This window comes from Polypterus senegalus, chromosome 13 (genome assembly GCF_016835505.1).
Source record: "Polypterus senegalus isolate Bchr_013 chromosome 13, ASM1683550v1, whole genome shotgun sequence".
NCBI classification, from domain to species: domain Eukaryota; kingdom Metazoa; phylum Chordata; class Cladistia; order Polypteriformes; family Polypteridae; genus Polypterus; species Polypterus senegalus.
Genome location: NC_053166.1, coordinates 118350238 through 118363920, shown reverse-complemented (window position 1 = coordinate 118363920; position 13683 = coordinate 118350238). Strand labels below are relative to the sequence as shown.

The 13683-nt window shown below is 39.9% G+C and overlaps 1 protein-coding gene across 1 annotated transcript; it reads right to left on the bottom strand.

The window, feature by feature from the left end:
- Positions 1-10024: 10024 nt before the first annotated feature.
- Positions 10025-13327, bottom strand: LOC120543335. The gene is given in 2 exon segments (XM_039776373.1): positions 10025-11333; positions 12495-13327. Coding segments are annotated over 2 exon segments (2142 nt in total).
- Between the last annotated feature and the right edge of the window lie 356 nt (positions 13328-13683).

The following is a 13683-nucleotide window of genomic DNA, read 5'->3' as shown; positions in this document are numbered from 1 at the left end:
AATATAATAAATGACCAAGTAGTGTAGTGGCAAGTAGGACTTTAGGGATCTTCAAATCTTGATGTTATTTTAGACAATCTAGGTGAACAGGATGCATGAGCTTGTTGGACTAAATGGCCTGTTCACGTCACAATTCTCTAATGTTTTAACAGAAGGTCACTCTCAACAAAATTGTAGGCCAAAGGAGCCTGGGTTTCAGTTTCTAACTTTGTGCAGTTTGCCCCATGTGCTGCTCTGCTCTTCCTTCCACAGCTTTCAAGTTAGTTTACTTATTGACTGTAACCTGACCTGATATAAGTGGGGGTATCTGCATATGTTTCCTTGTCCTTTGGTGGACATGGGTCTTATCTAGAATTCATTGCTGATGCCAGGATGTACTCTAGGCTCCCAATACCTTGTTCAAAAAATGAGTGGAAAGGGTCTTACCAGGCAACAACAGCAACATTTATTTACATAGCACATTATCATACAAATGATGTAGCTCAAATTGCTTTACGGGACAAAGAAAGAGAAAAAAGAAAAAATTAGGCAATATTAATTAACATAGAATAAAAGTAAGGTCCGGTGGCCGGGGAGGACTGAAAAAATTACAGACGACTGGAAAAAAAAAAACACAAACAAAATCTGCAGGGGTTCATAGGCCATGAGACCACCCAGCCCCCTCTAGGCATTCTCCCTAACATAAATGACCTGAATCAGTCCTCATGGTATTCAGGGTTCACATGGAAGAACTTGATGATGATAGTCATGTGGACGTCTGGCCTTTAATTCATCAATGCAGGGACAGCATGGTGCTTTGATCAGGTGGTGGTGGCACAGATTGTGGCAAATTTCAAAAAAGATAGGGTAGGCTTACAAATAGTAATGATGTTAAGGATTGAAGAGACAAGAAAACAAGGTCTAATCCTAAATAAATATAGGAATTTATTCATACTCATAAAAAAATATCTGTGTTCCAAAAGTGAAAGAAGGCCTTTGACAAAACACACAAACAAACCTTTTCCACACCACTGGTTTCCCATCAAGCTGAAGAAGCAGGTCATGTCAAGTCTCGTTAGCCCTGAGATCTCCTGGAGTGTTTCATTGAGATATTCTTTTTTATTCTCACCTTACTCTTGTTTTAGTTCATCTCTTCATTTTTTTCTAAATATAGGAAAGTTATTTTGTGGACTGCAGCTGTCGGGAAAGTTTTACTGTATGCATCATCTGCTTGTGCTATAGAACTAAAGAGTTTTTGAAGTACACTGTACAAAATGAAAATTGATTTAACCGTGCTTTGTTTTGTTAGTATTGTTTCCTCTGTGAGGGACGGCCAGAAGCCTTCCCTCCCACAGAGTGGTACCTCTCCCGAATCACCAGATGGCAGCCTCCATGGGTGGAGGCTATGCTCCAGATTCTCACAGGGCATAAAGGGAATTAGAGTTCTTTGGCTCTGCCCTGTTGGGTTCTGTGGGTGCCACCAGGATGTGCTACGGGGATTGGGTATGCCCTTCTTTGTCAGGCTCCCACCTCAACCAGGAGAGCTCCTGGGCCATACCTGTGGGACACCTGAAGTACTCCCAGGTTTCATATAAAAAGAGCTTCCTGCCACTGCTTCAGGAGCCAAAATTGGGAGGAGGTGGACAAAGCTTGCTGGGAGGAGTAGAGAAAGAGGCAGAGAGAGAGAGAGAGAAAAAGAAGGCAAAGTTGATGTGTGCTATTTCTTGTATCATGGTTGTGTTGTAGGAAACACTGGCTAAAAAAGTTTCCCACAAAACAAAAACCCATTGTTTGTTAAACTTGTGTCCAGAGCCTGTTTGTGTCAGGTGTTTGGGAAGCTAAAGCGCCCCCTGGTGGCCAAACCTCACATTCTCTAGGTATTTAGGGTTCAATTTCCAACTGGTGAAAAGTCTGTACTGATTTCGCATGTTATCCCCATGTACGACGTTCTCTTCTGATAGTTTGGTGTCCTTCCATATTAAGTACTTTTTGGTTAATTTTGTCCAGATCTCATTCCAGCACCACTGACTGCAAGGTGAACTCCAAATGTGGATGGGGAATCAATGCGTGGCAGAGCACCCTCACTCACAGACTCACACTTTTTCATATCACGCCAATACAGAATTGTCACATTATTTAAAACTAAACTACGATGAAGAAATCAGAAAGTGTGCAGGGAGAACAAGCAGGTTTTCAAACAAAGTCACAGAGCCAGGATTTAAACAAAGGCTCCTGCAGATGGATGCACCACTAACAAATTTTCCAACAAATTTCATTAATTAGGACCTTTAAATTCACCCAGTTTGATTGTGTAAGTGTGTGACATCCTTGGCTGACTCAAGCCTTGTATTCAAAGTGACCAGGGAATTTTTTGCCTTGACTACTGCATAAAGTGAGATCAGAAAATGAATGGATAAATCAAATGTGTTTTATTTCTTAGGCCTTTAATTTTTAATTGTACCACCATATTGGCACTAGAAAGGCTTTATGCAAAAAATGTAACAAAGATGGTGAATTACATCTTTAACTGGGATTAAGTAGAATGTCTGATGAATAAAGAACATCATTTTACAAAAGTTGGAACTAAAATTGGAATGAAATCTGAAAACACTGAATAGTTCAGATAGCGATTCTAATTGTCCCTAGTGTGTGCTTGGTGTATGTGCCCTGCGGTGGGCTGGCACCCTGCCTGGGATTTGTTTCCTGCCTTGCGCCCTGTGTTGGCTGGGATTGGCTCCAGCAGACCCCCGTGACCCTGTAGTTAGGATATAGCGGGTTGGATAATGGATGGATGGATGGATAGTTTAGATGGCATGGTCATTATTCAGCAGAATCCAATTTTCGAAAGTAAATGTTAAATTCACTTAAGTGTTTCCTTAATTTCAATATAATACCAGTTTCTCACAGTTATTTAGCATATGGTATAGCCTTTTACCCCCTGTAAGTTAACATGAAATAAAACTTTCTTAGCTATATCACTATACAGAGTGTTAATTAAGCCTGTTAAGAATTAGCCTCACTGCTAGCATGGACTGTTAGATAAGCTTGCAAATAGGGGATTGGCATAGGTTTCTGATCGTGCTTAGCGTTCTTCACATAATGCAACTGTCTGACCAAACTTAGATAGAAAACAAAAAAAAAGATAAATAAGCTTTAAACTGAACTTTCTTTAAACAAGCAACTTTCTTCTTTTTTATATCAGTTTTTCTCTGGTTTTTGTGAATTGTTTTGCTTTATAATTTTACTAAAACTTTTAAAATGAAGATATTTTGTTTATGGAATTATTGGAACATACATCACACTATTGCCAGAACTGTTCTGTGAAGCAAACTAAAGGCTGCAGAGTTTTGGTAATTTGGTACAAATGGAGCACACATAAAAAAAGCTGCTTTACCTCAATTAGATTAAAAAATATTATTTTCCCACATGTTTCCTAAGTGATGCTAAAAATTAATCCAAAACTTGGTTCTTCCTCATGTGGGACTTTACACCTACAGTATATACAGGAACTAAAGTGAAATGTCTCCATTTCTATCCATCTGCAGCTTTAAAAGAAATAATTCTGTTTATTAGGTTTGCTTTAAAATATATATTAAAATGACAAAAAGCTTCGAGTTGATTTATGAACAGAGATAAAAAGAATGGCTTGAAACAAGTAAGGAAACAAAGAACTCCTTCAAAAGTCCTCCATAGTCAACAAATTAAAATACAACTTTTAAAAGAAAAATGCATGTTATCATCCTTTTTATATCTAAGATGATTTAAAATATATATGTGTTAAAACAATGAAATAAAATTAATCTTGATTTGCCCAATCTTCCTTTGATGATGAGCTGAGAACACATGGGGGAAACCCAAGAGAAATGGACTCCAGACACCTCAAAGTACATTCTTTTGTTTGTGTAAGAAAGACATATGCAGGGAGAAACAAGAATCCCACTGGAGTCCCATCCACCCAGTAAGGTCAAATTGAACAAACAAATTGTCCCTTTCTGGTCACATGAGTGTAGATGATTATTAAAAGGGTAATGCAAAAAGGAAGGGCAGTTCACACCCAAACGGCACAGAGAAAGGAGCTCAGCCAGGGAGATGAACTAAAGCATCATCTTTAAAATTACTTGGTGAATCCTCTACCAGCCATGACTGAGGTTTTTTTGGAAAGCCACATAGAATTGTATAAATTGACAATAAATAAAAGAGGAATGCTGTTACTTGGAAAAAGGGCACACAACTGGTGGCTTTGTTCACTTTGTCAGAACAAAATAACTGAGTTCTAACAAATAAATTACATAATGCTGGAGTAAAAGATCTCATCCAAGAGATGTTTGGGCTGGTAGGGCACCACTATGAATGAGAAATCACTGTATTAACCCTGCTTTTCTCCTTACAGGGTCAAAGTTGCATTAAGATCATCCATAACAAACCAGGAAAGAGAGAAACTCATCTCCTCCACCACTCTGTGAAATCAATATTGATTTCCTACACTTAATACACTTAACACTTTTTTCAGCTAGTTTGAAGAAAAGAACAACATAACAGCAATGAAAGTTGCTCCCAGTCTGGGCAATGAAGCACTCTGTCTTGACCCAGCTGATGTTTGAAGGACACTGTGCAGGGTCAACCCATGGAAAGCTGTTGGTACTGACAACATACCAGGGTGTGTACTCAGGGAATGTGCTGACTAACTGATGAACTTCCGTACAGACATTTATGATACCTCCCTGAGGCAAACCATTGTACCTCTGTGCTTCAAGGCCACTACTATCATATCAATGCCAAAGAAGTCTCCAGCCCTAAGCACTCACGCCCCAGGACTATATAATACCCAAACCTCCTACAACGTTCAATCCACTTTAGTTTGCGTACTGCCCTAACCGCTTCAGTGATGGTGCTATATCAGCAATATTCCATCTGACCATGGCCCATCTGGAAAATAAGAATAACTGCCCTTTATTGACTTTATCTCCACTTTTAATACAGGTAACCCCCAGCACTTGCTAAGAAAACTTGACCCACTAGAAATCATCACCTTTTTATGAAATTAGAGATCTGCCTTCCTAACAGACAGACCCCATGCAGTATGTGTTGGAAAAAACATCATTGAGACCATTACCACGAACACTGGGGTCCCACAGAGCTGTGTTCTGAGCCCTCTGTTGTTCAATTTGATGAATCACAATTGTTGTGCCAGGCATGACTTGAATCATATCATCAAATTTGCAGATTACACAATGGTGGTGGGCCTCATCAGCAACGATGAAGACTCGGCCTACAGAGAGGAAGTGAACCAACTCCTCACTGAAAGTCAACAAGAAAAAGAAATCATTGTTAACTTTGGGAGGAAACACATGGCTCACACTCCACGTATAATCCATGGCATTGCTGTGGAGTCAGAAAAAAAAGCACCAAGTTCTTGGGGGTGCACATCATGTCTATCATCTTGTCAAGAAAGCACAACAACACCTCCTTTTCTTTCTGTGACAAATGAGGAGATTATACCTCCCCACTCCTGTCCTCACAACATTCTTCAGAGACACTATAGAGAGCATCTTGACCAGCAGCTTCACAGTCTGGCATGGCAGCTGCACTGTTTCAGATCAGAGGTCCCTCCAGAATGGTGAAGTCAGCAGAAGAAATCATCGGAACCACCCACTGTCTATACAAGATCTGCACACATATATTCAGAATTTCATACCTCCTAAAATGTTATGTCTCTGCATTATTTTAATGTTTTTCGTCACTTGAAAAGTTTACAACTATCCACCAATTACAGTAATCCTTCGCTATATCACGCTTCGACTTTCGTGGCTTCACTCTATCGCGGATTTTATATGTAAGCATATCTAAATATATAACGCAGATTTTTCGCTGCTTCGCGGGTTCTGTGGACAATGGGTCTTTTTACTTCCTGTACATGCTTCCTCAGTTGGTTTGCCCAGTTGATTTCATACAATGGACGCTATTGGCGGAAGGCTGAGAAGCTAACCAATCAGAGCACGCAGGTAAGTTCCTGTGTGCTGAAAGGCTCAGCGACGGAGCGCCGAATTTGATTATGTTGTGTTAACCAGAAAGTCTCATCTCGCTTATTCAGCATCAACGTGTTTCGCTGTGTAAAGAGTTAACTTTTGTGCTCTTTTGTGTTTATCTTTGTGCATAGTCAAGCCCTTCATTATGGCTCCAAAACGATCTGCTCTTGCTACTGCTTCAGGGGCCGTGCCCAAGCGCCAACTGAAGATGTTAACAATTGCCAAAAAGGTAACAGACTTGGATATGTTGGAGGAAGGGAAAAGCTACACTGCTGTAGGACGTCATTACGGCATCAATGAGGCTACGATTATTTTTACTTAAAAAGTAGGAAAGGCCGCAGTGTCCTTTTAACCAGGGTGCAAAACGAGTTGTAAGTGGATGTAATAAGGCAGTAGTCTGGATGGAATCTGCTTTAGGGATTTGGATTGAAGACTGCCGGAAGAAGAACAACGGTGGTGCTACACAGTCACCTGAAGAGGCTCCTTTAGAAGAGCTGTAACGCTCTCCTTTGTTGTGCAGTAAAACTAAACTCATCGTTATCGGACAAGTCATCATGTCATTGATAGATAGATAGATACTTTATTAATCCCAAGGGGACGAGTAATCATAATTAATTTTCTACTTACAGTACTTAGTACATGTACGTATGTTTAGTGTCACTGTACACACATTTACTATATACAATTTTTCTTGCATTGTATGTATTTATTGCTGGTGGCCTGTCTATCGTAATGTCTGTAACATATGTGATATCGGAGACACTCGATATTTTTAAAATAATATTTAGGTTTTAATGTATATAAACAGTGTGTTTAGATACATAATTTCAATGAATCTTACCTAATATCTAAGAGAATACAAATGGTTTATGCAGTATAAATGTGCGGGGAATATTTATAAACAGTGTGGAAAAGTTTATAAGGGCTTAAAATATATAAAAATAGCCATACAAACATATGGTTTCTACTTCGCAGATTTTCACCTTTCGCGGGGGGTTCTGGAACACTAACCCCGCGATCGAGGAGGGATTACTGTATTCATATATTCTGTCTATTTATGTTTTCTGTTATGTGTATCTGTTGTTTTATAATGTGCACCTGTTTCTTTTTTATGTTTATTCATTGAGCTTGGAGAAACACAATTTTGTTCAGCTGTGTATTCCTTGTTGTTATTCCTTGGTTTGTATGACAATAAAGTAAATCCAATTCAACAGTACATTCCAAATCCAATCCAATAGTGGCATAAGTAGATCAGTTTTTAATGCCAGTATAGAAAAGCAGGGAAGATTGTATCCTGGAGGTTCAACAGCAATGACACATATGGAAGAAAAAGAAGTGCCAGCCTGGATGGCAACATGATATAGACAGACAACTGTACAGATGTTATGGACACCCTAAAAACGGCCATGTACAGAAGGATTGAAGACAGAATAAAAGAAGATGAAATAAAGATAATAGGAGCAGACAAAAGTGTAGGCCAATGTTCTTGCCTAAAAAAAATGTATGAAATACGAAATGACAGTTTGACCTCTGAAATGGAGTTTTAGGTGTTCCTATTTGCAGGCTCCAAACTCAGAAAATGCACAAATGAGGCCTTGCCTCCGCAATTTAACCCCAGGTTTCTTTGAGGCCTAATATCCCTGATGGGCATTTCCCCAAACCATATGACAGAAAAAGGGAATGCCCAGAGTAAAAAAATTCTTAATACGTAATTCTTAAATTAAATTAATACAGAGAGGAAACTGTACAAAAACTCACCCTAACCTAGAAATGATCCTATAAAGAAACATATATCAAAGAAGAAAAAAAAACACAAATAAGATAAATAGGCAAAAGGATGTGCCCAGCAAAGGCAACTCAGAGCATGAAATACGAGTCCATATAAGAAATTTGTAATCCGCAAAACTAGAGCAAATGATTGAGATTCTCCAGAAAGATCAAATACGTAACATAATGAATACCATATCAAACTCAATGTTGCCAGGAGACTGCCTGTAATATCTAGTCAGAGGGCAGTACTCCAGTTGTAATGTCCCCAGGACCCACCCCCTGAAACTCTATGTAACGGGGACAGGGCAACACTAATACAAAAACAAACATAATAACATGCTTACTTTTATGTTACAGTATGGATTTAGATGTATTTTCAGTTTTATTATTTTTTAAATTATGTGTTATATTTTTTATGTTTTTGTGTAATTTGTGTTATGTCTGTTCATTATTTTGTATTATTGTAGTGTGTCTTTAAGTATAAATATGTGTCCTGTGTTCTGTGGGTGAAACCCCAAGAGGAAGGACTACCATAACATCACCCCCGAGGGACTCATCTCAAGGATGAGACGACTTATCTCAGGTTACCATATCTAGGTTTTGTAGTAGCATCACTGGTGCACCTACCTTCAGAGCTAGTGAATGTGGTAGTAAACCTGATGGACATAATGAGTGTAGGAATTCTACAGGATAGTTTATGTCATCCCCATCATGTATAACCTTAATCTCATCAACACTGAGATAGGTTCTCTGTACACCTTCTAATCTCTGAATAATAAGATCATTCAAAATCATAGTGTCCTTATTTATAGGCGTAAGTACAGTAATCCCTCACTATATCGTGCTTTGACTTTCGCGGCTTCACTCTATCGCGGATTTTAAATGTAAGCATATCTAAATATATATCACGGATTTTTCGCTGCTTCGCGGATTTCTGCGGACAATGGGTCTTTTAATTTATGGTACATGCTTCCTCAGTTTGTTTGCCCAGTTGATTTCATACAAGGGACGCTATTGGCGAATGGCTTAGAAGCTACCCAATCAGAGCATGTATTACATATTAACTAAAACTCCTCAATGATATAAGATATGCTTCCCGCGCGGTGCTTCATTGTTTGCTTTTCTCGGTCTTTCACCCTCCCTGACATTCTCTGCGCCTGACGGAGGGGGTGTGAGCAGAGGGACTGTTTGCACATCATCTATCGCAGGGGGTTCTGGAACGCAACCCCCACGATCGAGGAGGGATTACTGTATTGCTCTTTGGCTTATAGCTTCGACTTGGTGAAGCTGAATGCTTGTACCAAAGACTGCATCAATGAAATCTCCGTCAACAATACATTCTGCAGGAATGTGAACGACATCATCACCAAGATTGTCTGTATTTAGTAGGGACCCATGGCCAAGCTGGAGTATGCAATTTGCGAATTCTTCCTGAGAAACATCTGCATGCATGTTTGTTTTGAAATGCTTCCATAGTGGGCTTGTTTTCAGACACACACTTACAATAGAAGTCCTGTCACCTCGTTTGACAACGGGTAGTGTTTAGCAGAAGTGGCCACCTAATACCATGACTTTGCCGCCAAAGGGAAAGTCTGTGTTGTTCATGTTCAACTAAATGGAGGAGATGCGTAGAAGCCATGGTGTACTCGTCCCATATTATGACTTGGGTATCTATCAGCTCTTTTCCTTTATAAGAAGTGGCTGTAACACTTGACGTGGAATCTTCCGTGAGCTTCAATGAAGCACCAAATGTGGAGTGAACAGTTCTACCATCAGGTAATAGTTCAGCTGCTATTCCAGTCAATGCGACAGATTTGTATTTGACACCTTCGGCGCGGAACGTGTGAATTAGGGCGTTATATGTAAAGGATTTTCCACTTCCTCCAGGTCCATCTAAGAAGAAACATCACTGAGTGGCTTCTATATTGTCAACTGCGAATTAATGTGATGAAAGGCATTGCGTTGTTGTTCATTTAACTGGTTGTACAGGTCGTTACCTATACGCATTTCTTCTTCTAGATTGAATGTAACTTGCTGTTGAACTGCTGAGGGTTGTGGAAGTCCCATGTCTACGCAACTTTTATTATGTAATTGTAGCACTTGTTCAATTTGAGTAATTGCTCTATTTTCGCTGTCTTCCTGGTCATAACTTTGCATGAAATCTTCAATCATTGCTTCCTTGTGCAAATCCCACAGTTTTGGTGGGTCCGTCGGGTTGCATAATGCACAAATGATGGCAAATAATTGTCTTAATTGGTATGGCATTTGTAAAAGAGTCGCCTCTTGCAAACATCGTTGCCACTCCGTGTCATCTCGAAGGAGGTCGCGCTTTTGCGCTGCTTCTTTGAAGGTGCTACAGAGAACACCGTTAACGGATCTAATGGCGTCAAATAATTCTGCCCCTCGTACATGGAGTAGTACATTCGGCTGATGATAGATGCATGTCCTTTTTGTCTTGGAGTCCACGTTGTCGATTTGGAGTTAAATACATAATGACTTGGTATGTCTTGGTAAAGGTAATCACATGCAGCAGGAATAGTTTTGTTTAACTGAAACCACGCTGTTAGTGTTGTATTTCTGGCACTTGGTCTAGCACATGCGTCTATTTCCTTTCCTTCTTCAAATACCACACATTGCTGATTAGGTAGGTGAACTGCGAGACGAATGATTGAATGCGATTGGTTGTGCATTTTATGTTCTCTGATTTGCCATATCGCTTCTGGAGCACTAATATACCTGCTGTCAATGAACATCGATGGTTCGTCCCAACAATAATCATTTGTTGTGTTCTTAAACGTTAATGTAGCATGACCGTGGCCCTTATACACATATTTGAAGAGGTACTTTATACTCTTTATAGTGGAGCATATTTCAACATTAATATGTGCATTGTATTTCAACAATAAGTACTTATTATACGGAACAATCCATCGGTTGTCTATTTGGTAATTACCAACATTCATATTTGTGCCATCTTGACGTCGTCGGTAAATTGGATATCCACTGACATTGTCGCGAGTTGCAACTGAGAAATCCTTTGGGTATCCTTTAGTGCATTCATGCTTCTCATTCATGCATGGACTTTCCATATTGAAGTCTATCCCACATGGGCCATGTACCATGTTGTTTTTTACTATTTGGTATAACCTGGGATTGGAATGTGGGTCAGGTATTTCAGCACAAACGATGTTATCTATGACATCAGCGGTTTTTGGCTTGTCGTCATTAGCAAGGATGAGGAGTAAATGACAATGTGGTAAACCACGTTTCTGAAATTCAATGATGTATACATGGGCTACTGCACATCCAAGTACTTTGTTTACCAATAAGTCTCGCATTGACTCTTTCAATTTTAGCTGAAATACTCTGGCTACTAGGTCTGGCTGATCATGTGCCTGTTTGCCATTCTTGAGATTACGCTGTATCTCTGTCCATCGAGAATTGCACGTGAACGTCAGGAAGATATCTGGTTTCCCAAACTTCCGCACAATAGCCATGGCATCCTGGAAATTTTGTTGTTGAGCTCTGGGACTTCCTTGAAAAGTCAATGGCAGTATGCATATACAGTAATCCCTCCTCGATCGCGGGGGTTGCGTTCCAGACCCCCCCGCGATAGGTGAAAATCCGCAAAGTAGAAACCATATGTTTCTATGGTTATTTTTATATATTTTAAGCCCTTATAAACTCTCCCACACTGTTTATAAATATTCCCCGCAGAGTTATACAGCATAATCCCTTTGTATTCTCTTAGATATTAGGTAAGATTCATTGAAATTATGTATATAAACACACTGTTTATATACAGTAAAACCTAAATATTATTTTAAAGATATTGAGTGTCTCCGATAGCACATATGTTACAGCCATTACGATAGACATGCCACCAGCAATAAATACGTACAATACAAGAAAAATAGTATACAGTAAATGTGTGTACAGTGACACTAAAGTACTGTAAGTAGAAAATTAATTATGGTTACTCACCAACAATGACACGATGACTTGTCCGATAACAATGAGTTTTATTTTACTGCACAACAAAGGAGAGTGTTACAGCCCTTAAAGGAGCCACTTCAGGCGATTGTGTAGCACTGCCGTTGTTCTTCTTCTGGCAGTCTTCAATGCAAATCCCTAAAGCAGATTCCATCCAGACTACTGCCTTATTACATCCACTTACAACTCGTTTTGCACCCTGGTTAAAAGGACACTGCGGTCGTAGATCTTATATTCCTTTCCTACTTTTAAATAAAAGAATCGTAGCCTTCAACAAATCCAAAACGTTTACCTTTTCGGCAATCATTAACATCTTCCGTTTGCGCTTGGGCACGGTCCCTGAAGCAGTAGCAGATCGTTTTGGAGCCATAATGAAGGGCTTGACTATGCACAAAGATAAACACAAAAGAGCACAACTCTTTACACAGCGAAACACGTTGATGCTGAATGAGCGAGACGAGACTTCCTGGTTAACAGTGCATTCAGCAGGCAGGAACTTAACTGCGTGCTCTGATTGGTTAGCTTCTCAGTCATCCGCCAATAGCGTCCCTTGTATGAAATCAACTGGGCAAACCAACTGAGGAAGCATGTACAGGAAGTAAAAAGACACATTGTCCACAGAACCCGCGAAGCAGCATAAAATCCGCGTTATATATTTAATTATTTCATATAAAATCCGCGATAGAGCGAAACCGCGAAAGTCAAAGCGCGATATAGCAAGGGATTACTGTAGTACCAGGCTTTTCGCCCCTGTTCGCTGTGAGGTTGTTAAGTTGGTCCATTAGACCTGAGTATAGGTCACTTCATAATTGTGTCTGATTTTGTCTATGGTACTGCAGTCTATTTCCTTCGATTTTTACATACGCATCTACGGAATATTGCTGAAAGAGCTTTCCGGCGCTTAGTATTGGATGAAAATCATCTCGAGTTGCAAGTCTATATGAATAGTATTGTAATTGAGTTATGTGTTTACATTTCCCATGACCTTGTAGTAGAGTGTCCTTTACCCATCCTCTATCCCCGTAAGGGAATAAAAGTGGGTATGTCATTGGATCAGCATGTTGACTGAGGATAGAAATGTTATGCATGTGTCCGTCTTTCGGATGAACACATATGTCTCGTTCAAATGGTGGTTCACCATCACGGGTCTTGAAGACAATCGCTACTTCATTTGCTGTAGGTGCATTATATCGCCGTTTATCAGTTCTTTTATCTTGATGAATCCACATGTGAACGTCTTGAGGAACTCTCCCGGCAAGTGCAGCTGACTGAGTTTCTTCACTTTCGAAATCTCGCATCATTCTGTACGCTGCTACATACGGATTGATTTCATGTAGCAATGAGGCCAAATTATTCATTAGGGAAGGAAGACAGCCAAAGTTTTCCAACATACCCATTCGTTGGCGCAATGCGGCATCTGAGTCAAGTATATAAATTTGGGCAAATTTTCGTTGCTGACCATTTGTTGGGTGTAAACTTGACGTCTTGTGATAGATTTGACCATATATTTTGTAGCAATATGGTCCATGTCCAGGTACCTTGTCAACTTGTGCCCCCATCGAGGCAAAGGCTAAGGCGCTATTATAGGAACGTACGTGATGTTTAAAATTTTGGGAATGCTGATGTGTATTAGAAAGTAAACGTTGTATGAGAGGGTGTGTACGCACAGCTGGTAACACTACCTTCCTTTTGTGACAACATGAATTAAATCTGCCGACTTTCGGTTTCTCATCACGGAAATTTTTGGAACCACAAAATTGACATCGTTCAGTCATTTCGCCACAGAAGTGTTCCAGTACATGAACTTCCTGAAATGGTCGAAGTGCAATCCCTGAACGATGTACCATGGAGACGCGTCATTGTGGTAATGTCTGTGAGTGGTGAGTGTCAGTTTGAGAGCGTTCACTCAGAGTTT